Source organism: Rhinoraja longicauda, chromosome 27 (assembly GCF_053455715.1).
Source record: "Rhinoraja longicauda isolate Sanriku21f chromosome 27, sRhiLon1.1, whole genome shotgun sequence".
Classification (NCBI taxonomy): domain Eukaryota; kingdom Metazoa; phylum Chordata; class Chondrichthyes; order Rajiformes; family Arhynchobatidae; genus Rhinoraja; species Rhinoraja longicauda.
The window spans coordinates 8,350,053-8,375,632 of NC_135979.1; the positions used below are offsets into that span (position 1 = coordinate 8,350,053).

The 25,580-nt window shown below is 48.5% G+C and overlaps 1 protein-coding gene across 2 annotated transcripts in view; it reads right to left on the reverse strand.

Moving 5' to 3' along the window:
- LOC144606949 (arf-GAP with SH3 domain, ANK repeat and PH domain-containing protein 2-like) overlaps nucleotides 1-25,580 on the reverse strand; it is a 101,084-nt gene that overhangs the window by 33,445 nt on the left and 42,059 nt on the right. For both annotated transcript variants that reach the window (XM_078423474.1, XM_078423475.1), the window contains exons 5-12: nucleotides 21,497-21,546; nucleotides 16,087-16,216; nucleotides 14,371-14,456; nucleotides 9,815-9,890; nucleotides 8,998-9,084; nucleotides 5,388-5,491; nucleotides 2,992-3,061; nucleotides 716-803 (exon numbers count right to left, since the gene is read on the reverse strand). In XM_078423474.1, the coding sequence (XP_078279600.1) occupies nucleotides 716-803; nucleotides 2,992-3,061; nucleotides 5,388-5,491; nucleotides 8,998-9,084; nucleotides 9,815-9,890; nucleotides 14,371-14,456; nucleotides 16,087-16,216; nucleotides 21,497-21,546 (691 nt within the window). The remainder of the gene's footprint in view (nucleotides 1-715; nucleotides 804-2,991; nucleotides 3,062-5,387; nucleotides 5,492-8,997; nucleotides 9,085-9,814; nucleotides 9,891-14,370; nucleotides 14,457-16,086; nucleotides 16,217-21,496; nucleotides 21,547-25,580) is intronic.

Sequence of the window (25,580 nt, forward strand, 5' to 3'; positions counted from 1 at the left end):
CGGAATGGCGGGACTGTCATATGTTGAAAGACTGGAGCGACTAGGCTTGTATACACTGGAATTTAGAAGGATGAGAGGGGATCTTATCGAAACGTATAAGATTATTAAGGGGTTGGACACGTTAGAGGCAGGAAACATGTTCCCAATGTTGGGGGAGTCCAGAACCAGGGGCCACAGTTTAAGAATAAGGGGTGGGCCATTTAGAACAGAGATGAGGAAAAACTTTTTTAGCCAGAGAGTTGTGAATCTGTGGAATTCTCTGCCTCAGTGGGCAGTGGAGGCCAATTCTCTGAATACATTCAAGAGAGAGCTAGATAGAGCTCTTAAGGATAGAGGAGTCAGGGGGTATGGGGAGAAAGCAGGAACGGAGTACTGATTGAGAATGATCAGCCATGATCACATTGAATGGCGGTGCTGGCTCGAAGGGCCGAATGGCCTACTCCTGCACCTATTGTCTATTGTCTATTACGAGTTCTCCACAGTGAACAGGGTGAATGGCTATTCCTTATTTATTTAACAGATTTTTTTGGTTACTTATTCAGCTTGGAACCAGGCCCTTCGGACAACTTGCCCACAGTGGCCAACATGTCCCAGCTGCACCACCCCACAGTTGCAAAGAGTTTGGGACATTTGGGAGAGTTTGGGACATTCCAAAGCCCGTGAATAGCCCAACGCAGATGAAAGATCATTGACACATTGCAACAACTACACTTACGTGCTATAAGATCAAAGCATTTTCTTTCCTCGAGGTTTGGCCTCACCTGGCAGGTGAGCAGGTTGAGTTTTGCCGGAGGTCTGTTGATCTGAGAGAAATGTGGAGAACAAAATGAGAAAAACGGGACTGGAACAAACAAATTGGGCAAATTTACTTCCCAACCTTTCCCCATTATAAGAGGCCAGAGATCTTTCTATCCCAAGCTAACTTAGTTAAAAAAAATATTTTTAAACTGTATTTCATACCCAATGCCATTAAGCTAAAAAACTATTTAAACTAACTCGGATTATTCATTTGCGTAAGAACTGCAGATGCTGGTTTAAACCGAACATAGACACAAAAAGCCAGAGTAACTCAGCGGGACAGGCAGCATCTCTGGAGAGCAGGAAGAACCCTATTCTATCTCCATTCAATATCCGCAGAAGTATTCAGGTTAGTTTGGAGATATTGCTTGAAAACAGGCCCTTCGGCCCACCGAGTTCGTGCCGACCATCGATCAACTGCACAGTAGTTCCAGGTTATCCCACCTTCGCATCCTGCACACTAAGGGCAATCTACAGAAGGCAATGGACCTGCACACCAGCATGCCAGAGGAAACAGGAGCACCTGGAGAAAACCCACATGGTAACAGAGAGAACATACAAACTCCACATACAGACAGCACCCGTAGTCAGGATCGAACCTGGGACTCTGGCATTGTGAGGCTGCAGCTCTACCGCTGCGCCACCATGGTAAATGGTCGACCGTTAGAAGACTGAGGGGGGATCTTATAGAAACATATAAAATTCTTAAGGGGTTGGAGAGGCTAGATGCGGGAAGATTGTTCCCGATGTTGGGGGAGTCCAGAACCAGGGGTCACAGCTTAAGGATAAGGGGGAAGTCTTTTAGGACCGAGATGAGAAAACATTTCTTCACACAGAGAGTGGTGAGTCTGTGGAATTCTCTGCCACAGAAGGTAGTTGAGGCCAGTTCATTGGCTATATTTAAGAGGGAGTTAGATGTGGCCCTTTTTGCTAAAGGGATCAGGGGGTATGGAGAGAAGGCAGGTACAGGCTACTGAGTTGGATGATCAGCCATGATCATATTGAATGGCGGTGCAGGCTCAAAGGGCCGAATGGCCTACTCCTGCACCTATTTTCTATGTTGTCTCAACAGCTTGATATCAATAAAGGTACAGCATCCTGGGTCTTACTATCCTCAAGGATAGAAGGGTGAGAGGGGATCTTATCGAAACATATTAAATTCTTTAGGGATTGGGACAGGCTAGATGCAGGAAAAATGTTCCCCATGTTGGGGGAGTCCAGAACCAGGGGTCACAGTTTAAGAATAAGGGGAAGGCCATTTAGGAGTGAGATGAGGAAAAACATTTTCACCCAGAAAGTTGTGAATCTGTGGAATTCTCTGCCATAGTAGGCAGTGGAGGCCAATTCACTGGATGTTTTCAAGAGAGTTAGATTTAGCTCTTAGGGCTAATGGAATCAAGGGATATGGGGAAAAAGCAGGAACGGAGTACTGATTTTGGATGATCAGCAATGCTGACTCGAAGGGCCGAATGGCCTACTTCTGCACCTATTTTCTATGTTTCTAAAACATGTAGCAACTTTAACATTCCCATTCAGACTGGCCAAGTCTATATATCCTAGAGCATTTATCCTGCATGGTTCACCACACATTAGGAAACACTAATGTCCACAGAAGGGCGGCACGGTGGCGCAGCGGTAGAGTTGCTGCCTTACAGCGAATGCAGCGCCGGAGACTCAGGTTCGATCCTGACTACGGGCGTCGTCTGTACGTTTTCCCCGTGACTTGCGTGGGTTTTCTCCGAGATCTTCGGTTTCCTCCCACACTCCAAAGACGTACAGGTAAGTAGGTTAATTGACTGGGTAAATGTAAAAATTGTCCCTAGTGTGTGTAGGATAGTGTTAATGTGCAGGGATCGCTAGGCGGCGCGGACTCGGTGGGCCGATGGGCCTGTTTCCGCGCTGTACCTCTAAATCTAAATCTAATGCCCAACATTACTTCTGCTAGTTATCAGCAACATGACCCTAAAAGCAATTTGTACCTCTAGCAATTTCAATTTGTATAGAAACACTTTAGTGTTAGGGTAGGAGGGATGTCATTCAATATGATATTCCAATAACCCAATTAAAAAGAAAAACATAAGATAGTAGTACATTATTTGATTGCACTGTTCAATAACAGCAGGTTTACATAAAGCAGCCTCCAACATTCTAAAGACTACCCTCTACGAGTTTGTAGCACCACATTTTACTCACAGTACTGTGCGATATCGTAAGATAGCCATATTTAACTCCACATTTTCTCTTCTGCCACACTCTTCGGATCCTGACAATTGAAAAAGATTAAATAAGATTCGCAACAGATGCAGCGAATTCAACACAACTCCGCTTACACAGTCTATTGATGGTTGGTGAAATTGTAGTTGAGGCCACACATTTAATGGAACTTTAATTTTTCAGGTCCAAACACAATGGTTTCTCATATGGAGACACAAGGAACTGCAGTATAAGAAAATAACTGCAGATGCTGGTACAAATCGATTTATTCACAAAATGCTGGAGTAACTCAGCAGGTCAGGCCGCATCTCGGGAGAGAAGGAATGGGTGACGTTTCGGGTCGAGACCCTTCTTCAGTCTGATGTCAGGGGGGCGGGACAAAGGAAGGATATAGGTGGAGACAGGAAGATAGAGGGAGATCTGGGAAGGAGGAGGGGAAGGGAGGGACAGAGGAACTATCTAAAGTGGGAGAAGTCGATGTTCATGCCACTGGGCTGCAAACTGCCCAGGCGAAATATGAGGTGCTGTTCCTCCAATTTCCGGTGGGCCTCACTATGGCACTGGAGGAGGCCCATGACAGAAAGGTCAGACTGGGAATGGGAGGGGGAGTTGAAGTGCTCGGCCACCGGGAGATCAGTTTGGTTAATGCGGACCGGAAAAAAAGACCAAAAAAAAGTGCTGGAGTAACTCAGCAGGTCAGGCAGCAGTGGATAGGTGATGTTTCTGTTCGGGATCGCAAAACGTCACCTATCCACGTTCCCCAGAGACGCTGCTGGATATGCTGAGTTACTCTAAGGCTTGATCTTGTTTTAGCATCACATACGACAGGATATATCAAGGCACAAAGAACTAAAGATTTAAAACTACACCAGAGGTGGATTCCACTGCCTCTCTGCTCTCTTTCTTTCCATGAGTGTGGAAAACTCGGAGCTGGACATCCAAGTTGCTGCCCTGTAGGAGCTGTTAGTTGCCTTAAAGGTTGGAAGTCCAGGGGAAATTGGGTTTGATAACAAAGTCAACAGGAAAGAGAGGACGAATCATGGGCGAAGGCATTAACGGCCCTTTGTACACTAGCAAAATAGGCAAAATGTCACCAGTAAAATTGGAGTAGATTACATACAATTAAGAATATTGTCCATTTTGCAGCAGGGTTACCAAGCTCTGTCTGAAGGAAGGGAATTATGACTGAGGAGGAGAAGGATGAAGCTTGTACTCCACATTCAAAAGGGGGTGAAGGATTGTGGAATAAAATTTAGCGAGCCACTATAGAGAAATACAAGTGGATTTAAAGAACAGTGATAGACACAAAAAGCTGGAGTAACTCAGCGGGTCAGGCGGCATCTCTGGAGAAAAGGAATAGGTGACGTTTCAGGACGAGACCCTTCTTCAGACTGAGCAGTGAGTGAACAGTGAGCTCTCTTAATGGCGAAGCGTTAAAAAGTTTCACTGAAAGCATTATATCATTTTACATCACAGAGGTAGCCACTCGGCCCATTGTGCATTGCCCAGAGAGAAGGCTAACCAATTTACTCTACTGTTTTTCACTTTGTATCCCTACAATTTTTCCCCAGCCAAGTATTTTTCAATTTCTTGTCAAAATTTACCATTTCAATTATCCCACGTCGCATATTCACAGTGTATTCCAGGTCAAAAACAACTGTGGATACAAGGAGCCGAGGATACCAGTTTACAAAACAAAAACACACAGAGCTAAAGTAACTCAATGGGTCAGGCAGCATCTGTGGAGAAGATTGATAGGCAAGGTTTCATGTTCAGCACCCTTCTTCAGTCAGAAGATTATGTGAAATTCTCTGCCTCAGAAGGCAGTGGAGGCCAATTCTCTGAATGCAATCAAGAGAGAGCTAGATAGAGCTCTTAAGGATAGCGGAGTCAGGGGTTTATGGGGAGAAGGCAGGAACGGGGTACTGATTGAGAATGATCAGCCACGATCACATTGAATGGTGGTGCTGGCTCGAAGGGCCGAAAGGCCTACACCTGCACCTATTGTCTATTGACCTGAAACGTTACCTAACCATGTTCTCCACAGATGCTGCCTGACCCACTGAGTTACTCCAGCACTTAGCGCCTTTTCTTGTCACCTTTGCTTTTTTTGCAAACAGGTTTTTTTGGTTGTAGGCGCTCCTGCTAACAGAAACTAGTTTCACCTTGTTTACATTACCAAATCTCTTTACGGCGTTGAAGTATTTTTTGAAATCAAACTTCCCCTTAAACTCCTCTATTCTTGGAAGTGAAGAGAGAATAGAGAAGAGGGGTCTTTTGGCAGCAAAGGATTTGTGTTTAAAACGTTTCCTGGAGGGTAACCCAGCTCCAGGAATCACACAAGATGGAAGCCTCGCAAACTCTCCGTTTCTCACCCGTCACTTTTCTTGTACAGGAAGCCAGATTTTTCTGTTCCATACATGCGGTTTCCTGGTAGAGGGTGGATGCTGTAGCCAGAATTTTTCCGATTCAAACATTCCTTGAAACAAAAATGCAGAAAACCAAATGTTTTACAACAGTTAATGGAAAACCAAATGGAGGGGGGAATTCGCACCCTTAATGGAATTAAAGGGAATTGGCAAGTAATGAGAAAAAATTTCTTCACACAGAGAGTGTTGAGTCTGTGGAATTCTCTGCCACAGAAGGTAGTTGAGGCCAGTTCATTGGCTATATTTAAGAGGGAGTTAGATGTGGCCCTTTTTGCTAAAGGGATCAGGGAGTATGGAGAGAAGGCAGGTACAGGCTACTGAACTGGATGATCAGCCATGATCATATTGAATGGCGGTGCAGGCTCGAAGGACTGAATGGCCTACTCCTGCACCTATTTTCTATGTTTCTATGTTTCTATGTAACATTAATAATGAGATGCATAACATGAGGAGATTTCTGACTTTAAATCATTGTAAAATGGGGGAGGCGAAAAGTTGCAGATTAACTTTAACGTCTTGTATTTCATGACACAGGCCACTCAGATTAATGCACCCTCTTCAAAAATTACAGATGCCTCCTCTCTTTCTATGCTTCCTTCCAACCCTGCCTCCACATCGCATCCAACTATCATTTTCTCCAATTAATGGTGGCGTAACGATAGAGTTACTGCCTTACAGCGCCAGACATCCAGGTGCTATCTGTACGGAGCTCGTACGTTCTCCCCGTGACCTGCGTGGGTTGTCTCCGAGATCTTCGGTTTCCTCCCACACTCCAAAGACGTGCAGGTCGTAGGTTTGCAGGTCGATGCGGACACGGTGGGCCGAAAGGCCTGTTTCCGCATTGTATCTCTAAACCAAACTTAAAATATCTCAAGTTGCAAAGTCGTCCTCTACCATGCCTGTCATGAATTCCACCCTTTTACTATCAACGTAAAGCCGCACTACCTGCGACCAACTTGGGGTGAAACCATGACCTGAAATGTTAATGCTCATCATTATTTCACTTACCAGAATGGTTCCACTCACCCCCATCACTAACACATAGCATCCTATACTCATTCAACCATGCTGGGGTCTTCCTTATCGTATTTCACAAGTTATAGGAGTAGAATTAGGCCATCCGGCCCATCGAGTCTACTCCGCCATTCAATCATGGGTGATCTCTGCCTCCTAATCCCATTTTTCCCCCTTCTCCCCATAACCCTCGACACCTGTTGTAATCATGAATTTGTTGGATGGGCCACTGCACTGCACCGCCGAGAACAAAGAGGGACTTGGCGGAGGGGGGGGGAAGGGGGGGGGGGGGGGGAGGGGAGGGGCACCGAGATCAAAGAGAGACCGACATGATGCTAATGTTTGGGAAACCTGGGAGGAAGATATGTGTTGTGTCAATACTCCAGATGCTGGAAATCTGAAGAGAAACCTGGAAATGTTTAACCCAACAGGAAGTGCCATCTGGGAATGAGGAAAAAAAATCAGATTTCGTGCTTCAAACCAGCGATGTTTCATCAGGATGGAGGGATCTTGGTGAGGTGAAGCATTCACTCTGTCCACAGGAGCTGCCTGTGTTCACATGAACATCTCCAGGTCTTTGTTTTCCTGCGCTGTGTGGCATTTGACTGGCTGGAGGTGGGGAGACAATAGATGCAGGAGGAGGCCATTCAGCCCTTCGAGCCAGCACCACCATTCAATGTGATCATGGCTGATCATTCTCAATCAGTACCCCGTTCCTGCCTTCTCCCCATAACCCCTGACTCTGCTGTCCTTAAGAGCTCTATCTAGCTCTCTCTTGAATGCATTCAGAGAACTGGCCTCCACTGCCTTCTGAGGCAGAGAATTCCACAGATTCACAACTCTCTGACCGAAGTTTTTTTTCCTCAACTCCGTTCTAAATGGCCTACCTCTTATTCTTAAACTGTGGCCCATTATTCTTAGACAGGTGGGAAGAGGTGAAACCAATTGGGAAAAAAAATACCCAAGAGATCAATGAAGTACCTGTCGCCAAGGGATACCAGTTAGCAAGTGGGTGATGGGCAATTAATTCAATGATTCAATTCCATGAAGAAGGGTCTCGACCTGAAACGTCACCCATTCCTTCTCTCCAGAGATGCTGCCTGTCCCGCTGAGTTACTCCAGCTTTTTGTGTCTATCTTCGGTTTGACTCTGTGTTTCTTCGTAACTTTATCTTTGCCATAAACTCTGTGTACTTTGTGCATTATCATATCATATCATATATCTACAGCCGGAAACAGGCCTTTTCGGCCCTCCAAGTCCGTGCCGCCCAGTGATCCCCGTACATTAACACTATCCTACACCCACTAGGGACAATTTTTACATTTACCCAGCCAATTAACCTACATACCTGTACGTCTTTGGAGTGTGGGAGGAAACCGAAGATCTCGGAGAAAACCCACGCAGGTCACGGGGAGAACGTACAAACTCCTTACAGTGCAGCACCCGTAGTCAGGATCGAACCTGTGTCTCCGGCGCTGCATTCGCTGTAAAGCAGCAACTCTACCGCTGCGCTACCGTGCCGCCCAAAAACAAAGAATTTCACTGTACACGGGACAATAAAGTTATCATTGAATTGAATCATTGAATTAATTGCCCATCACCCATTTACCAACTGGTATCCCTTGGCGACAGTTACTTCAATGCTCACTAGGGTATTTTTCCCCCACAATGGATTCACCTCTCCCCACCTGCAGCCAGGCAAATGCCACACAGAGCAGGAAAACAAAAACCTGGAGATGCTCATATCAGGCAGCTCCTGTGGACACAGAGAGTTTAAGTTTCACCTCAGCAAGCTCCCGCCATTTTGAGGAAACATCACTGATTTAAAAGCACTACATCCAACTTTTTTCATCCCCAATGACATTCCTTGATGGGTTAAACATTTCCAGGTTTGACTACAATAGACAATAGGTGCAGGAGTAGGCCATTCGGCCCTTCGAGCCAGCACCACCATTCAATGTGATCATGGCTGATCATTCTCAATCAGTACCCCGTTCCTGCCTTCTCCCCATACCCCCTGACTCCGCTATCCTTAAGAGCTCTATCTAGCTCTCTCTTGAATGCATTCAGAGAATTGGCCTCCACTGCCTTCTGAGGCAGAGAATTCCACAGATTAACAACTCTCTGACTGAAAAAGATTTTCCTCATCTCCGTTCTAAACGGCCTACCCCTTATTCTTAAACTTCAGATTGCCAGCATGGGGAGTATTGGCACGGCACACAGCCTCCACTCTGGTCTCCTGAGCATTCACTGCCTTCATGCACGCCAGTATTCCCCATGTCTTCAGCTGACACGTCTACACGCTCTAGAATTCTCTCCCTTCCCCAACGTCTCCTTGGCTTCTTAAAAGCCTCCGCTTTGACCAAGCTCTTGGACAGGCCCCTCCAAAACCACTGAGAGCCTTTAGAACCCTCCACCGCTCTGCCCCCTTCCCTCGCTACTACCCCACCCCTCAACACCATTGCCTTTCCCCCTCCCGTCTGGCTGGTTTTCCCTGAAGACACTTTCACACTTCAATGTCCGTGACAACAGAGTCACCCACCTCTTTGTGGTCCACCTGGAGCACCGATCTCAGGGAGTCCCGGATCTGTGTGAGTTGCTTCATCTCCTCGTCCTGCACTTGCTTCAGCTTCAGGCCAAAGGGAAGATAACGCTCATTAGAGCAGGGCAGGAGTTCACCCATCAAAGAGGATAACAGAGCATGTACAACAAGCTAACACACAGGTCACTACGAGCTAGGTATTCAAAAAATATTATTTCTTTTCTGACAGGCTACCCTCACGGGAAAACTGGGCAGAAGTTACAAACCTCATCAATGGGGTTAGGAGGGAGAGATAGGTCAGCCATTGATAGGAGCAGAATTGGGCCATTCGGCCCATCACTCGTGAACACATAAGAAACAGACCTCAAAGAATTAATTTTAAAAGCAGGACGATATTGACAAGGTGTGTGGGAAAATAACTGCAGATGCTGGTACAAATCAAAGGTATCACAAAATGCTGGAGTAACTCAGCAGGTCAGGCAACATCTCTGGAGAGAAGGAATGGGTGACGTTTCGGGTTGAGACCCTTTTTCAGACTGATATCAGTGGGGGCGGGACAAAGAAAGGATATAGGCTTAGGGATATTGTGGCATTAGCAGGTAATGTGTATAAATTTGTGGGTGAAAATATTTACGCTGTTCTGGAAAAGGGGATTGGAGTTGAAGGGTCTCAACCCGAAACGTCACCCATTCCTTCTCTACAGAGATGCTGCCCGTCCCGCTGAGTTACTCCAGCATTTTGTGTCTACGTTTGTAGTTGACGGCTTCTGGAACAGAGCACGACCCCGGTGCTGAGCTGAAACATCTCGACAACTCACCGAGTGGATCATCATCGCCAATTTTTCCACAAAAGGAGTTAAGCTCTCAGCTGCCTTGAGACCATCCTGGAAAAAACTTTTGGAAAAAAGAAAGCAGAAAGGGGTTAGGAACACGAGCCCACTCGTAACAGGTGCAGTGGTCAATTCAAATTAGACGTTTTCTGTCATATTTTCCACACTTGTATATAAAGCGGGCAGTTAATGGAATAAATCAAGTGAATGGGAACATTGTAAGTGTGTCACATCACAAAACCGAACCGTGCGTTTCCCCTGATGAGCTAATGGAAATCTTATCGAAACGTATAAGATTATTAAGGGGTTGGACACGTTAGAGGCAGGAAACATGTCCCCAATGTTGGGGGAGTCCAGAACCAGGGGCCACAGTTTAAGAATAAGGGGTAGGCCATTTAGAACTGAGATGAGGAAAAACTTTTTCAGTCAGAGAGTTGTGAATCTGTGGAATTCTCTGCCTCAGAAGGTAGCGGGGGCCAATTCTCTGACTGCATTCAAGAGAGAGCTGGATAGAGCTCTTAAGGATAGCGGAGTCAGGGGGTATGGGGGAGAAGGCAGGAACGGGGTACTGATTGAGAATGATCAGCCATGATCACATTGAATGGCGGTGCTGGCTCGAAGGGCCGAATGGCCTCCTCCTGCACCTATTGTCTATTGTCTAATGGCAATATTTCCACAATATTTCTTGGTTAGCTATCCTATTCAGTACCAGGGTCCAGGACTCTATCCTTAAAAGGGTTTCATCGCTGGGTATCTGCTGGATTAGAAACACGTAATCCCATTCACACCTAAATCTGTACAAAACAAATGAAATTTGAAGGTGATGGGACTGCAGTGCCAATCGCAGTCAGAGATAATAAAAAAAGTCCTGCACTATGTAGGGTTTATATCCTTCGTTCAGTTTCAGTTTAATTTATTGCCACGTGTACTGAGGTACAGTGAAAAGCTTTCGTTGGTGCTAAGCAGTCAGCGGAAAGGCAATGCATGATTACAATCGAGCCATCCACAGTGTACGGAGACATGATAAAGGAATGATATATAGTGCAAGGCAAAGCCAGTAAGGTCCAATCAAAGATAGTCCAATGAGGTAGATTTGTAGGAAAAATAACCGCAGATGCTGGTTTAAATCAAAGGTAGACACAAAATGCTGGAGTAACTCAGAGGGTCAGGCAGTATCTCTGGAGAGAAGGAATGGGTGACGTTTCGGGTCGAGACGGGTCTGAAGAAGGGTCTTGACCCGAAACGTCATCCATCCTTTCTCTCCAGGGATGCTGCCTGACCTGCTGAGTTACTCCAGCATTCTGTGCCTATCAATGAGGTAGATAGTAGTTTTCCAGTTCTCCGGTTGTGGTAGGACGATTCAGTTGCCAGAGAACAGCTGAGAAGAAACTGTCTCTGAATCTGGATAAAGTTGCCTGCAATATTGATATGGGACACTAATATTGCTGCACCCCCAGAGAACTTGGAATCACTCGGACTGCCACAACTCTGCTGAGGAGAGTGGAGAAGTTGTCCCCAGTACACCCTGATGACTTGGAGGAATCTATGGAGACAAGGATTGAGCTCTTCATGGTCTAAATTCCATTTGATGCCAGTCCCTGGGTTCTTGTGGCAGTTCGATGCAGTTAGGACTTGAAACACAGGCACTTCAGCCCACCGAGTCCGCGCTGACCAATGGCTACCCCCTACACAAGCACTATCCTTGCACACCTATCCGGCACGGTGGTGCAGCAGTAGAGTTGCTGCCTTACAGCGAATGCAGCGCTGGAGACTCAGGTTCGATCCTGACTACGGGCGCCGTCTGTACGGAGTCTGTACGTTCTCCCCGTGACCTGCGTGGGTTTTCTCCGAGATCTTCGGTTTCCTCCCACACTCCAAAGACGTGCAGGTATGTAGGTTAATTGGCTGGGTAAAATGTAAAAATTGTCGCTAGTGTGTGTAGGATAGTGTTAACGTGCGGGGATCGCTGGGCGGCACGGACTCGGTGGGCCGAAGGGCCTGTTTCCGCGCTGTATCTCTAAATCTAAAAAAAAAATCTATCCAAAGCCAATTAACCTACAAACCTGGACATCTTTGCAATGTGGGAGGGAACCAGAGGACCAGGAAAAAACTCAGGCGGTCGCCCATGCAGGAGAACGTACAAACTCCGTACAGATAGCACTCGCAGTTAGGATCAAACCCTGGTCTCTAATGCTCTAGCAACTCTACTGCTACACCACTCTGCTGCCTCTATATAAAATTAAAAGAGTAGATACAGTGGACAGACAACCCCCCCCTCCCCACTCCTCCCCCCCCCTCCCCACTCCTCCCCCCCCCCACTCTTCCTCCCTCCTCCCCCCCACTCCTCCTCCCTCCTCCCCCCCACTCCTCTTCCCTCCTCCCCTTCCCTCCTCCCCCCCCACTCCTCCTCCCTCCTCCCCCCCACACTCCTCCTCCCTCCTCCCCCCCACTCCTCCTCCCTCCTCCCCCCCCCACTCCTCCTCCCTCCTCCCCCCCCACTCCTCCTCCCCCCCCCCCACATCCCCACTCCTCCTCCCCCACCCACCACCGCCAGGACGTTTTGCCAAGATATCCTGCAAGGTAACATCATGTGGCGTTTCTAGTGGAATGATCCGCGAGGCAAGACCACTAGCCCATCACGAGAATCAGTTCCAGAATGAAATACAAATGCATGAGATTTACAAAATGAAAATGCATACTGTTAGGAGCAAAAATAGCTCAATACTGCAGAGCTGCTGGGGATGGGAGGCCATGTGACAACATCTCCAGGAATAAGTCCAAAAAAAAGTTGGCAACATCACCCAACAGCTTAGATTAATTTGCAACATTTGGAGATCTTGCTCCAAATTACTATTCAATTCACTGCCACTTTCCTTCCAAGACTGACCACCGTGAAGTTCATCCCTCTCTCCGCACACATTTCCATCTCCCTCTTTAACACGGATCACGTTAATATATATATTTTTTTATTTTTTATTTTCCCTTCATGTCTTTGAAGAGGAGTTGGCCAAAACTCGCTTCCACAGCCACACATCTCGTTCCGTAACAGAGGTCTGCGGCTACAACCGATTCCACATGCATCCCATCGGAATTGTTCCCTTTCAGCTGGATCCACTCATGATCCCAGATACGTTCACACTATCCAGCGAGTCATTAATCACTCCAATCATCGCATCCCGATATGGAAAACAGAAACCATAGAAAATAGGTGCAGGAGGAGGCCATTTGGCCCTTGGAGCCAGCACCGACCGCCATTCATTGTGATCATGGCTGATCATCCACAATCAGTAATCCGTGCCTGCCTTCTCCCCACATCCCTTGATTCCGCTAGCCCCTAGAGCTCTATCTAACTCTCTTTTAAATTCATCCAGTGAATTGGCTTCCACTGCCCTCTGTGGCAGAGAATTCCACAAATTCACAATTCTCTGGGTCAAAGTTTTTTCTCATCTCAGTTTTAAATGGCCTCCCCTTTATTCTTAGACTGTGCCCCCTGGTTCTGGACTTCCCCAACATTGGGAACATCTAGCCTGTCCAATCCCTTAAGTATTTTATATGTTTCTGTAAGATCCCCTCTCAGACTTCTAAATTCCAGTGCCCTAGAACGAGAGCTCACAATCTCAGAATACAGGTTAAATAAAAAAGGACCGAGGCCAAAAATGTTTTCAAGTCAAAGACAATCAGAAATCCTTTTCACCGTGCCTCCCACATCCATCCTTGAGATTTGAACTTTTCAAGTGAAAACTTTGAGACAGAGATAGACAATAGACAATAGGTGCAGGAGTAGGCCATTCGGCCCCTCGAGCCAGCACCGCCATTCAATGTGATCATGGCTGATCATTCTCAATCAGTACCCCGTTCCTGCTTTCTCCCCATACCCCCTGACTCCACTATCCTTAAGAGCTCTATCTAGCTCTCTCTTGAATGTATTCAGAGAATTGGCCTCCACTGCCCTCTGAGGCAGAGAATTCCACAGATTCACAACTCTCTGACTGAAAATGTTTTTCCTCATCTCTGTTCTAAATGGCCTACCCCTTATTCTTAAACTGTGGCCCTTGGTTCTGGACTCCCGCAACATTGGGAACATGTTTCCTGCCTCTAATGTGTCCAACCCCTTAATAATCTTATACGTTTCGATAAGATCCTCTCTCATCCTTCTAAATTCCAGTGTATACAAGCCTAATCGCTCCAGTCTTTCAACATATGAGTCCCGCCATTCCGGGAATTAACCTAGTAAACCTACGCTGCACGCCCTCAATAGCAAGAATATCCTTCCTCAAATTTGGAGACCAAAACTGCACACAGTACTCCAGGTGCGGTCTCACTAGGGCCCTGTACAACTGCAGAAGGACCTCTTTGCTCCTATACTCAACTCGTCTTGTTATGATGGCCAACATTCCAATCAGAATAATTTTGTCAGGGAAAAAAAGATATTAATAACAACAAAACAAAGGCAGGTAGATAGAATTAAGATACAGATCAGACATGATCTCAATGGATAGAGGAAGGCACCCAAGAGGCTGAAAGGTCAAGTGAACATGTCTTACTTCTGCTGAGCATGGAAGTACTTGATGAGACTTTGGAGGAGATCAGGCCCTTCTCGAATCTTTATTTCACTCACCCTGAGAAGATACTGTGAAAGAAACAAAGTGTAATCAGTTCACAATCTTGAGGATGTTGCCAGGGAGAGGTTGAGTGGGCTGGGTCTCTATTCCTTGGAGCACAGGAGGATGAGGGGTGGTCTCATTGAGAGGACGAGATCGGGTTGAGGCACAGAATCTCTTCCTCAGAGTAGGGGAAATCGAGGACAAAACGACATAGGTTCAAGGTGAAGGGGAAAAGATTTAACAGGAATCCGAGGGGTAACTTTTTCCCCACAAAGGGTGGTGGGTGCATGGAACAAGCTGCCAGAGGAGGTAGTTGAGGCTGGGACAATCCCAACGTTTAAGAAACAGTTGGACAGGTACGTGGATAGGACCGGTTTGGAGGGACATGGACCAAGCGCGGGCAGGTGGGACTAGTAGAGCTGGGACATTGTTGGCCGGTGTGGGCAAGTTGGGCCGAAGGGCCTGTTTCCACACTGTATGACTCTATGACTAATCTCAAGAGCACCAAACGCTCACTCTTCCCTAGTTAAGAGTGTATTTTGCAAAGGGTTTAGATAAATGACAGAGAATTTAAAAAGCAGCAATATTTTGCGATGATGCTGGATGCAAAAGATTATTCCCTCCACTGCGTTCGTGGGTTATGAGTGATGGTTGCAACACTGGGGACAGGAAAGTATTTGCTTATTATCCTTCCAGTGGATAGTGAAGATTTTGTAAATACACTTTATGTTTCCCTCCTTCTCCAGTTTCGCAGTGGTAGAGTTGCTGCCTTACAGCGCCAGAGACCCGGGTTCGATCCCGACTACGGGCGCTGTCTGTACGGAGTTTGTAATGTTTTATCTGTGGGTTTTCTCCAGGTGCTCCGGTTTCATCCTGCACACTCCACAGATGTACAGGTTTGCAGGTTAATTGACTTCTGTAAATTGCCCCTGGTGTGTGTGTGGGATAGTGCTAGTGTACTGGACAGTGTGGACTCAGTGGGTCAAATAACCTGTTTCTCGCTGTATCTCCAAAGTCTACGGCAAAAAGTAAAGTCTAAACTATACACCGATCAGCCAAAACATTATGGCCTGATGAGCCAAAACATTATGACCACCTGCCTAATATGCTGTTGGTCCTCCGTGTGCAGCCCCATACGCAGCAGGGTGCGATGCACTGTGTATTGTGACACATTCCTCCCGTGACCACCATTAAAATTTGTGACTTGTGCCACAGTAGACCTTCTGTCGGTTCGGACCAGACAGGATAGCCTTCGTTGCCCTCGCGCATCGATGAGCCTTGGGCGCCCAACACCCTGTCTGTCGCCGGTTTGTGGTTTGTCCCTCCTCGGACCACTGTCGGTCGGTACTCACCATTGCTGACCGGGAGCACCCCACAAGCCTTGCCGTTTCAGAGATGCTCTGACCCAGTCGTCTGGCCATAACAATTTGGCCCTTGTGAAAGTCGCTCAGGTCTTTACTCCTGCCCATTTCTCCTGCATCCAACACACCAACTTCAAGAACTGACTGTTCACTTGCTGCCTAATATATCCCACCCCTTGACAGGTGCCATTGTAACAAGATAATCAATGTTATTCACTTCGCCTGTCAGTGGTTATAATGTTTTGGCTGATCGATAGATACAAATATTTGTTTTAATTACTGGCCTGCAACTTGCCTCACACATCTGGAGTTGGAACATCTTTCTCTCTTTCTCCAAATCCTCTGCGATTTCCGCAGGACTAATTTCAGTACGGTTCAGTCCAAATTGCTTGGCCCGGTCTCTCTTCTCCTTTTCGATCTTGTTCCTAATAGTTGGAAGGAACAAGGAGCTCATCGAACATGTCACACAGATGTTGAAAGGACAGACAGACACACACACACACACACACACACATATGCACAACTGGTCCTGACTTTACAGTTTTCCAACGCCCCCCCCGAGTTTGCCCAGGGACCAGAGTCAGTGATGGCCCACTATAGACAGCAGCATCTGGCAAAAATCAAACCGAGCTTAAAGCAATCTACGGACTATAGAGAGACATCGAAGAAAGACACAAAATGCAGGAGTAACTCGGCGGGACAGGCAGCATCTCCGGATGGAAGGAACGGGCGACGTTTCAGGTCTGCACCCTTCTTCAGAACACCTTAGGCCCGCCAAGTCCGTGCCGACCAGCGATTACCCTCATATACTAGCACTGTGCCACACACTAGGGACAATTAGTCTGAAGAAGGGCCTCAACCCGAAAACGTCACCCATTCCTTCTATCCAGAAATGCTGCCTGTCCCGCTGAATTACTCAAGACACAAAGTGCCTGGGTAACTCTGCGGTCAGCCAGCATCTCAGAAGAACATGGATAGGTGATGTTTCGGGTTGGGACTCTTCTTCAGACTGATGGCCAACCATTTCAGGTATTTAAGGTGACTTTAAACTGTAGAGGCACATTGCAGAAACAGACCCTCAAACTCACAGAGTCCGCATCGAACAGCGGTCCCTGTACACTAACACTATCCTATACACACTAGGGACAATTTTACATTTTACATTTACATTTATACCTACAAAACTGCACATCTTTGGAGTGTGGGAGGAAACCGGAGCATCCAGAGAAAACCCACGCGGTCACAGGGAGAACGTATAAACTCCGTGCAGACAGCACCCGTGGTCAGGATCGAACCTGGGTCTCTGGCGCTATGTAGCAACAGGTCTAGCATTGCACCACAGTGCCTCCCTCATCTTAATCTGATTAGTCATTCTCTGCAATCTTAATTAGCTAGAAGACCCTCTCCCAGCTCGATTGGCGCGTGTCAGGAGGAATCTTACTCTTTACGGAGATCGCTGGTCGGCACGGACTCGGTGGGCCGAAGGGCCTGTTTCCGCACTGTATCGCTAAACTAAACTAAAAATCACAGGAACCAACATGAACAAGGATCTCCCGCGCATTTAAATGGACTTCTCTCGCACTTTACAAGGAACGACTCGGGCAAGGAAGATCAGAAGCTGGAAAGTGTGAAATGTTTGCTTTGGAAAACCAATCACTCATTACACGGAAGTGAGAAATGACAGATCCTGAAAAAGAGCAGGATGTGCCAACATTATGGAAACAAAAGCTCTCTAGGGGAGGGTAGCACAAGGAGGTAGGATGGGAAGAAAGATAAAAAGAGGCGTAAAAGTCAGTGAAATACAGATCCTATTTTTTTTAAGCCTCCTTCCCTTGCCTATCTATCCTTCAGTGTTTTCAATGCCCACCTGTTGAAAATGGTATCTACGTCTTAATCAGACCTAGTCTGAAGAAGGGTCTCAACCCGAAACGTCACCCATTCCTTCTATCCAGCGATGCTGCCTGACCCGCTGAGTTACTCCAGCATTTTGTGTCTATCTTCGGTTTAAACCAGCATCTGCAGTTCCTTCCTTAACAGCTACGTCTTAAGTGCAGGTCAGATTTTAGTTTAGTTTGGTTTAGAGATACGGCGCGGAAATAGGTCCTTAGGCGCACTGATTCCGTGCCGACCAGCGATCCCCACACATCAACACTACCCTACACGCATTTAGGGACAATTGTGGGAGGAAACCGGAGCACCCGGAGAAAACCCACGCAGTCACGGGGAGAACATACAAACTCCGTGCCGACAGCACCCAGAGTCGGGATTGAACCCGGGTCCCTGGCGCTGTGAGGCAGCAACTGTACCACGGCCGATTTCAAATCCCTCCACAGAGTGTCGAGTGTATGGGAGAGTCTAGGACCAGAGGTCACAGCCTCAGAATTAAAGGACGTTCTTTTCGGAAGGAGATGAGGGGGAATTTCGTGAGTCAGGGGGTGGTGAATCTGAGGAATTCGTTGCTGCAGAAGGCTGTGTAGGCAAAGTCAGTGGATATATTTAAGGCAGAGGTAGATTCTTGGTTAGTACGGGTGTCAGAAGTTATGGGGAGAAGGCAGGAGAATGGGGTTAGGAAGGAGAGATAGATCAGCCATGATTGAATGGCGGAGTAGAATTGATGGGCTGAATGGTCTAATTCTACTCTCACTTACGATCTTATGATGTGCTCTATACTGCCATAGCATATGAGATATGGCGCCCCCTTTCGGATGAAGTTTGGGGCTGCAACCCTTTGTCTTTAAGGTGGGTAGAAAGGATCCCATATCATTTTTATTTCTAGAGATCAGGTGTTCTGGAGATTATTTATTCCAACCAACATCACTGCAACTGCACAGATTATCCAGCCATTGTAACATGGCTTTTTTGCAGCAATTCCTAGATACAGCAGTGCTTATACGTCAATAAGAAGTTAATTAACTGCAAAGTTCCCAGACATAGAGTCATAGAGTGTTGGGGTTGCCAACTGTCCCGTATTAGCCGGGACATCCCGTATTTTGGGCTAAATTAGGTTGTCCCGTACAGGGCCGCCCGGGCCTGGCAGGCCGCCATTGGTGGGGCGGGAGCACGTGGCCGCTGGCTGGGTGAAGTCGCGTGGGGCGCGGGGCGGTGACGTCACCCTTTGTCCCGTGTTTGGGAGTGAGGAAGTTGGCAACCCTATCCAGCGTGGAAACAAGCCCTTCCGCCCAACTTGCCCACATGTCCCAGCTACACTAGTCACACCTGCCAGTGTTTGTTCTCCAAACCTGTCCTGTCCATGTACCTGTCTAACTGTTCCTTAAAGGTTGGGACAGTCCCTGCCTCAACTACCTCCTCTGGCAGCTTGTTCCACACATCCACCACCCTTTGTGTGAAAAAAATTACCCCTTAGATTCCTATTAAAACCTTTACCCCTTCACCTATGTCTCTTGGTCCTCGATTCACCTACTCTGGCCAAGAGACTGTGCATCTACCAAATCTATTCCTCTCATGATCTTATACCCCCCTATAAGATCACCCCTCATCCTCTTGCGCTCCAAGGAATAGAGTGCCAGCCTACCCAACCTCTGCCGGCAGATCATACCCTCTAGCCCTGGCAACATCCTTGTAAATCTTTTTTGTACCCTTTCCAGTTTGACACCATCTTAGACAATAGACAATAGGTGCATTCGGCCCTTCGAGCCAGCACCGCCATTCAATGTGATCATGGCGGATCATTCTCAATCAGTACCTCGTTCCGAGAACACGATGTCCAGAACTGAACACAATCTGGGAAGTTATTCAAGGCACTTTGTAAATCTGCTTTGACTGTCCACCAGATCGTCATTGCTCTCATTTTATGGACTTGTTTATTTGCTGTGACATGTTACTGACACTGCATTAATAAAGGGTTATCCTACCACTGTAAGCAACGCTAAAGGAACCAACATTTCAAAGCAGCTTGCGTTTGTCTTTGCTTTTCTTTAAAACGAGTTAACTCTTTTGTCTCGGTTTGAAATATTTCGTGAACATTTTGCAAATCGCTTCCCTTTTCTGGGTCCATTTAATGTGGCTCGTGATGAAATGAAGAAGTTAAAATGGAAAAATAAAACAAGGTGTGGGACGGATTGATCACAAACTGACAGATCAATACACAGCGCGCAGTCATTAATAATCTTTAACATACAAAATATCGATGGGGATGCACATCGAGGATAAATCCGGCACCTTCGGAACAGAAGGACAGAACCAAAGAGTGACTGTTGTGGGAAGGAACTGCAGGTGCGGGACAGGCAGCATCTCTGGAGAGAAGGAATGGGTGACGTTTCGGGTCGAGGCCCTTCTTCAGACTGAGTCAGGGGAGTGGGAGATACAGAGATAAGGAAGTGTAAGGTGGACCGAGACAGGGGAGAGGGAGATGGCCGAATCGGGGGAGAGGGAGATGGCCGACAGGGGAGAGGGAGATGGACGAGTCAGGGGAGAGGGAGATGACCGAGTCGGGGGAGAGGGAGATGGCCGAGTCGGGGGAGAGGGAGATGGCCGACAGGGGAGAGGGAGATGGCCGAGTCGGGGGAGAGGGAGATGGCCGAGTCGGGGGAGAGCGAGATGGCCGAGTCAGGGGAGAGGGGGATGACCGAGTCGGGGGAGAGGGAGATGACCGAGTCGGGGGAGAGGGAGATGGCCGAGTCGGGGGAGAGGGAGATGACCGAGACAGGGGAGAGGAAAGAGTGACTCCCTTCCTCCCACCCCCAACATAAAGAAATTAATGTCAAAACCAACAATGGAAATTATTCCCAATGGAATAACTTCGGAAGATGAAGGAAAGCTTTGTGGTGGAGCATGGAGGATAGATTTTGTTGCCAGGAAATAAGTTTATAGGAACTGGAAATTCCAGCTAAAGAACACCAGAGGCTGTTACTCACACAGGATCAGTGTTTGGTTCTCGGGGCAGCCTTTATCCCATTTTGGACCAATGCTCCTGATAATTTCCAAAAACCTTAGCTTAAAAACATGTCCTCAAATAGTATTTATTCCATCCAAGGGAGTTAGATCTATTTGCCTCCAATTACGCTTCCATCTGTGCGCAGCGGTAGAGTTACTGCCTTACAGCGCCAGAGACCCGGGTTCGATCCTGACTACGGGCGCCATCTGTAGGGAGTTTGTACGATCTCCCAGTGACCTGTACGGGGAGTTCGGGTTCCCTCCCACACTCCAAAGATGTACAAGTTTGTAGGTTAATTGGCATTGGTGAGAAAAAAAAATCGTGAATGTTTTCTAACGTGTAGGAGAGTGCCAATGCACTATCGCTGGTCGGTCGGCACGGACTCAGTGGGACGAAGGGCCTGCTTCCGCGCTGTATCTCTAAACTAAACTAAAGCAATGGAAGGGGATCTTGCAGAGGGCTGTGGTGGCTTTGATATTGCCATCAGCCGGAAACTCATCTTAACCATATGCCATAAAAATATCAAGGAAAGGGGATATTTAGTCAAGAACTTCACCTCCCAATTCCATCATCTAATGATTCTGAATGCAATGGACAAGAGCAGTCAATGACTAAGTACATCTTTGTTTGGTAGAATTAGTTGTGGCACAATGCAATTAAGGAGTTGAGGAAGCCTCTCTTCAAACAGCGACGTGGGACCTTCAATGAAAAGGCAGGGTTCCAGTTCAACCCCTTCCAAAGAACAATGGTGCAAGGAAGAACGAGGAAACATTTCTTCACCATTCTTTCCTCTTATAGAATTGAAACTCACACTTTATTTTCATAATCCTTCCAAGCTTTCTCAATCAGCTTCTTCGGATCCTGTAGACAGAACAAAGACCAGTTGAATTCCCTTCATCTCTTGAAGTAGATATCAGGCTCATATTTATTTTAATATTTCTGTCGGACGTTGGAAGCCCATTGAGTCGACGTTGGCACTCAAGTCAATTCTACCCATCCCATTCTCCCACTTAGTCCTCCACAACCTATTCTCACTCACACCACCTCAAAATGCCCTATTCTCCGCACTCCCAAGAGGGATAATTTACAGCAGCCAATTAACCTAACCAGAGGTAGGGTCGTGGAAGGAGTGGTGAGCACTGCCCAGATCCATCGCGGGTACTGACCTCCCCGCCATCGGAGGGGTTTACAGGGTTTACAGCATCATCAGAGACCCACACCACCCTGGCCACACTCTCATTGACCCACACCACCCTGGCCACACTCTCATTGACCCACACCACCCTGGCCACACTCTCATTGACCCACACCACCCTGGCCCCACACTCTCATTGACCCACACCACCCTGGCCATACTCTCATTGACCCACACCACCCTGGCCACACTCTCATTGACCCACACCACCCTGGCCACACTCTCATTGACCCACACCACCCTGGCCACACTCTCATTGACCCACACCACCCTGGCCACACTCTCATTGACCCACACCACCCTGGCCCCACACTCTCATTGACCCACACCACCCTGGCCACACTCTCATTGACCCACACCACCCTGGCCACACTCTCATTGACCCACACCACCCTGGCCCCACACTCTCATTGACCCACACCACCCTGGCCATACTCTCATTGACCCACACCACCCTGGCCACACTCTCATTGACCCACACCACCCTGGCCATACTCTCATTGACCCACACCACCCTGGCCACACTCTCATTGACCCACACCACCCTGGCCATACTCTCATTGACCCACACCACCCTGGCCACTCTCTCATTATAGACAATAGGTGCAGGAGGAGGCCATTCGGCCCTTCGAGCAAGCACCGCCGTTCAATGTGATCATGGCTGATCATTCTCAATCAGTACCCCGTTCCTGCCTTCTCCCCATACCCCCTGACTCCGCTATCCTTAAGAGCTCTATCTAGCTCTCTCTTGAATGCATTCAGAGAATTGGCCTCCACTGCCTTCTGAGGCAGAGAATTCCACAGATTCACAACTCTCTGACTGAAAAAGGTTTTTCCTCATCTCAGTTCTAAATGGCCTACCCCTTATTCTTAAACTGTGGCCCCTGGTTCTGGACTCCCCCAACATTGGGAACATTCTGGACTCCCCCAACATTAGGAACATATTGACCCACACCATCCTGGCCACACTCTCATTGACCCACACCACCCTGGCCACACTCTCATTGACCCACACCACTCTGGCCACACCCTCATTGACCCACACCACCCTGGCCACACTCTCATTGACCCACACCACCCTGGCCACACTCTCATTGACCCACACCACCCTGGCCCCACACTCATTGACCCACACCACCCTGGCCACACTCTCATTGACCCACACCACCCTGGCCACACTCTCATTGACCCACACCACCCTGGCCACACTCTCATTGACCCACACCACCCTGGCCCCACACTCATTGACCCACACCACTCTGGCCACACTCTCATTGACCCACACCACCCTGGCCACACGCTCATTGACCCACACCACCCTGGCCACACTCTCATTGACCCACACCACCCTGGCCACACTCTCATTGACCCACACCACCCTGGCCACACACTCTCATTGACCCACACCACCCTGGCCACACTCTCATTGACCCACACCACCCTGGCCACACTCTCATTGACCCACACCACCCTGGCCCCACTCTCATTGACCCACACCACCCTGGCCCCACACTCATTGACCCACACCACCCTGGCCCCACACTCTCATTGACCCACACCACCCTGGCCACACTCTCATTGACCCACACCACCCTGGCCACACTCTCATTGACCCACACCACCCTGGCCACACTCTCATTGACCCACACCACTCTGGCCACACTCTCATTGACCCACACCACCCTGGCCACACTCTCATTGACCCACACCACCCTGGCCCCACACTCATTGACCCACACCACCCTGGCCACACTCTCATTGACCCACACCACCCTGGCCACACTCTCATTGACCCACACCACCCTGGCCATACTCTCATTGACCCACACCACCCTGGCCACACTCTCATTGACCCACACCACCCTGGCCATACTCTCATTGACCCACACCACCCTGGCCACACTCTCATTGACCCACACCACCCTGGCCATACTCTCATTGACCCACACCACCCTGGCCACTCTCTCATTATAGACAATAGGTGCAGGAGGAGGCCATTCGGCCCTTCGAGCAAGCACCGCCGTTCAATGTGATCATGGCTGATCATTCTCAATCAGTACCCCGTTCCTGCCTTCTCCCCATACCCCCTGACTCCGCTATCCTTAAGAGCTCTATCTAGCTCTCTCTTGAATGCATTCAGAGAATTGGCCTCCACTGCCTTCTGAGGCAGAGAATTCCACAGATTCACAACTCTCTGACTGAAAAAGGTTTTTCCTCATCTCAGTTCTAAATGGCCTACCCCTTATTCTTAAACTGTGGCCCCTGGTTCTGGACTCCCCCAACATTGGGAACATTCTGGACTCCCCCAACATTGGGAACATATTGACCCACACCACTCTGGCCACACTCTCATTGACCCACACCATCCTGGCCACACTCTCATTGACCCACACCACCCTGGGCACACTCTCATTGACCCACACCACCCTGGCCACACTCTCATTGACCCACACCACCCTGGCCACACACTCTCATTGACCCACACCACCCTGGCCACACTCTCATTGACCCACACCACCCTGGCCACACTCTCATTGACCCACACCACCCTGGCCACACTCTCATTGACCCACACCACCCTGCCCCACTCTCATTGACCCACACCACCCTGGCCCCACACTCATTGACCCACACCACCCTGGCCCCACACTCTCAATGACCCACACCACCCTGGCCACACTCTCATTGACCCACACCACCCTGGCCACACTCTCATTGACCCACACCACTCTGGCCACACTCTCTTTGACCCACACCACCCTGGCCACACTCTCATTGACCCACACCACCCTGGCCCCACACTCATTGACCCACACCACCCTGGCCACACTCTCATTGACCCACACCACCCTGGCCACACTCTCATTGACCCACACCACCCTGGCCATACTCTCATTGACCCACACCACCCTGGCCACACTCTCATTGACCCACACCACCCTGGCCATACTCTCATTGACCCACACCACCCTGGCCACACTCTCATTGACCCACACCACCCTGGCCATACTCTCATTGACCCACACCACCCTGGCCACTCTCTCATTATAGACAATAGGTGCAGGAGGAGGCCATTCGGCCCTTCGAGCAAGCACCGCCGTTCAATGTGATCATGGCTGATCATTCTCAATCAGTACCCCGTTCCTGCCTTCTCCCCATACCCCCTGACTCCGCTATCCTTAAGAGCTCTATCTAGCTCTCTCTTGAATGCATTCAGAGAATTGGCCTCCACTGCCTTCTGAGGCAGAGAATTCCACAGATTCACAACTCTCTGACTGAAAAAGGTTTTTCCTCATCTCAGTTCTAAATGGCCTACCCCTTATTCTTAAACTGTGGCCCCTGGTTCTGGACTCCCCCAACATTGGGAACATTCTGGACTCCCCCAACATTGGGAACATATTGACCCACACCACTCTGGCCACACTCTCATTGACCCACACCATCCTGGCCACACTCTCATTGACCCACACCACTCTGGCCACACCCTCATTGACCCACACCACCCTGGCCACACTCTCATTGACCCACACCACCCTGGCCACACTCTCATTGACCCACACCACCCTGGCCCCACACTCATTGACCCACACCACCCTGGCCACACTCTCATTGACCCACACCACCCTGGCCACACTCTCATTGACCCACACCACCCTGGCCACACTCTCATTGACCCACACCACCCTGGCCACACACTCTC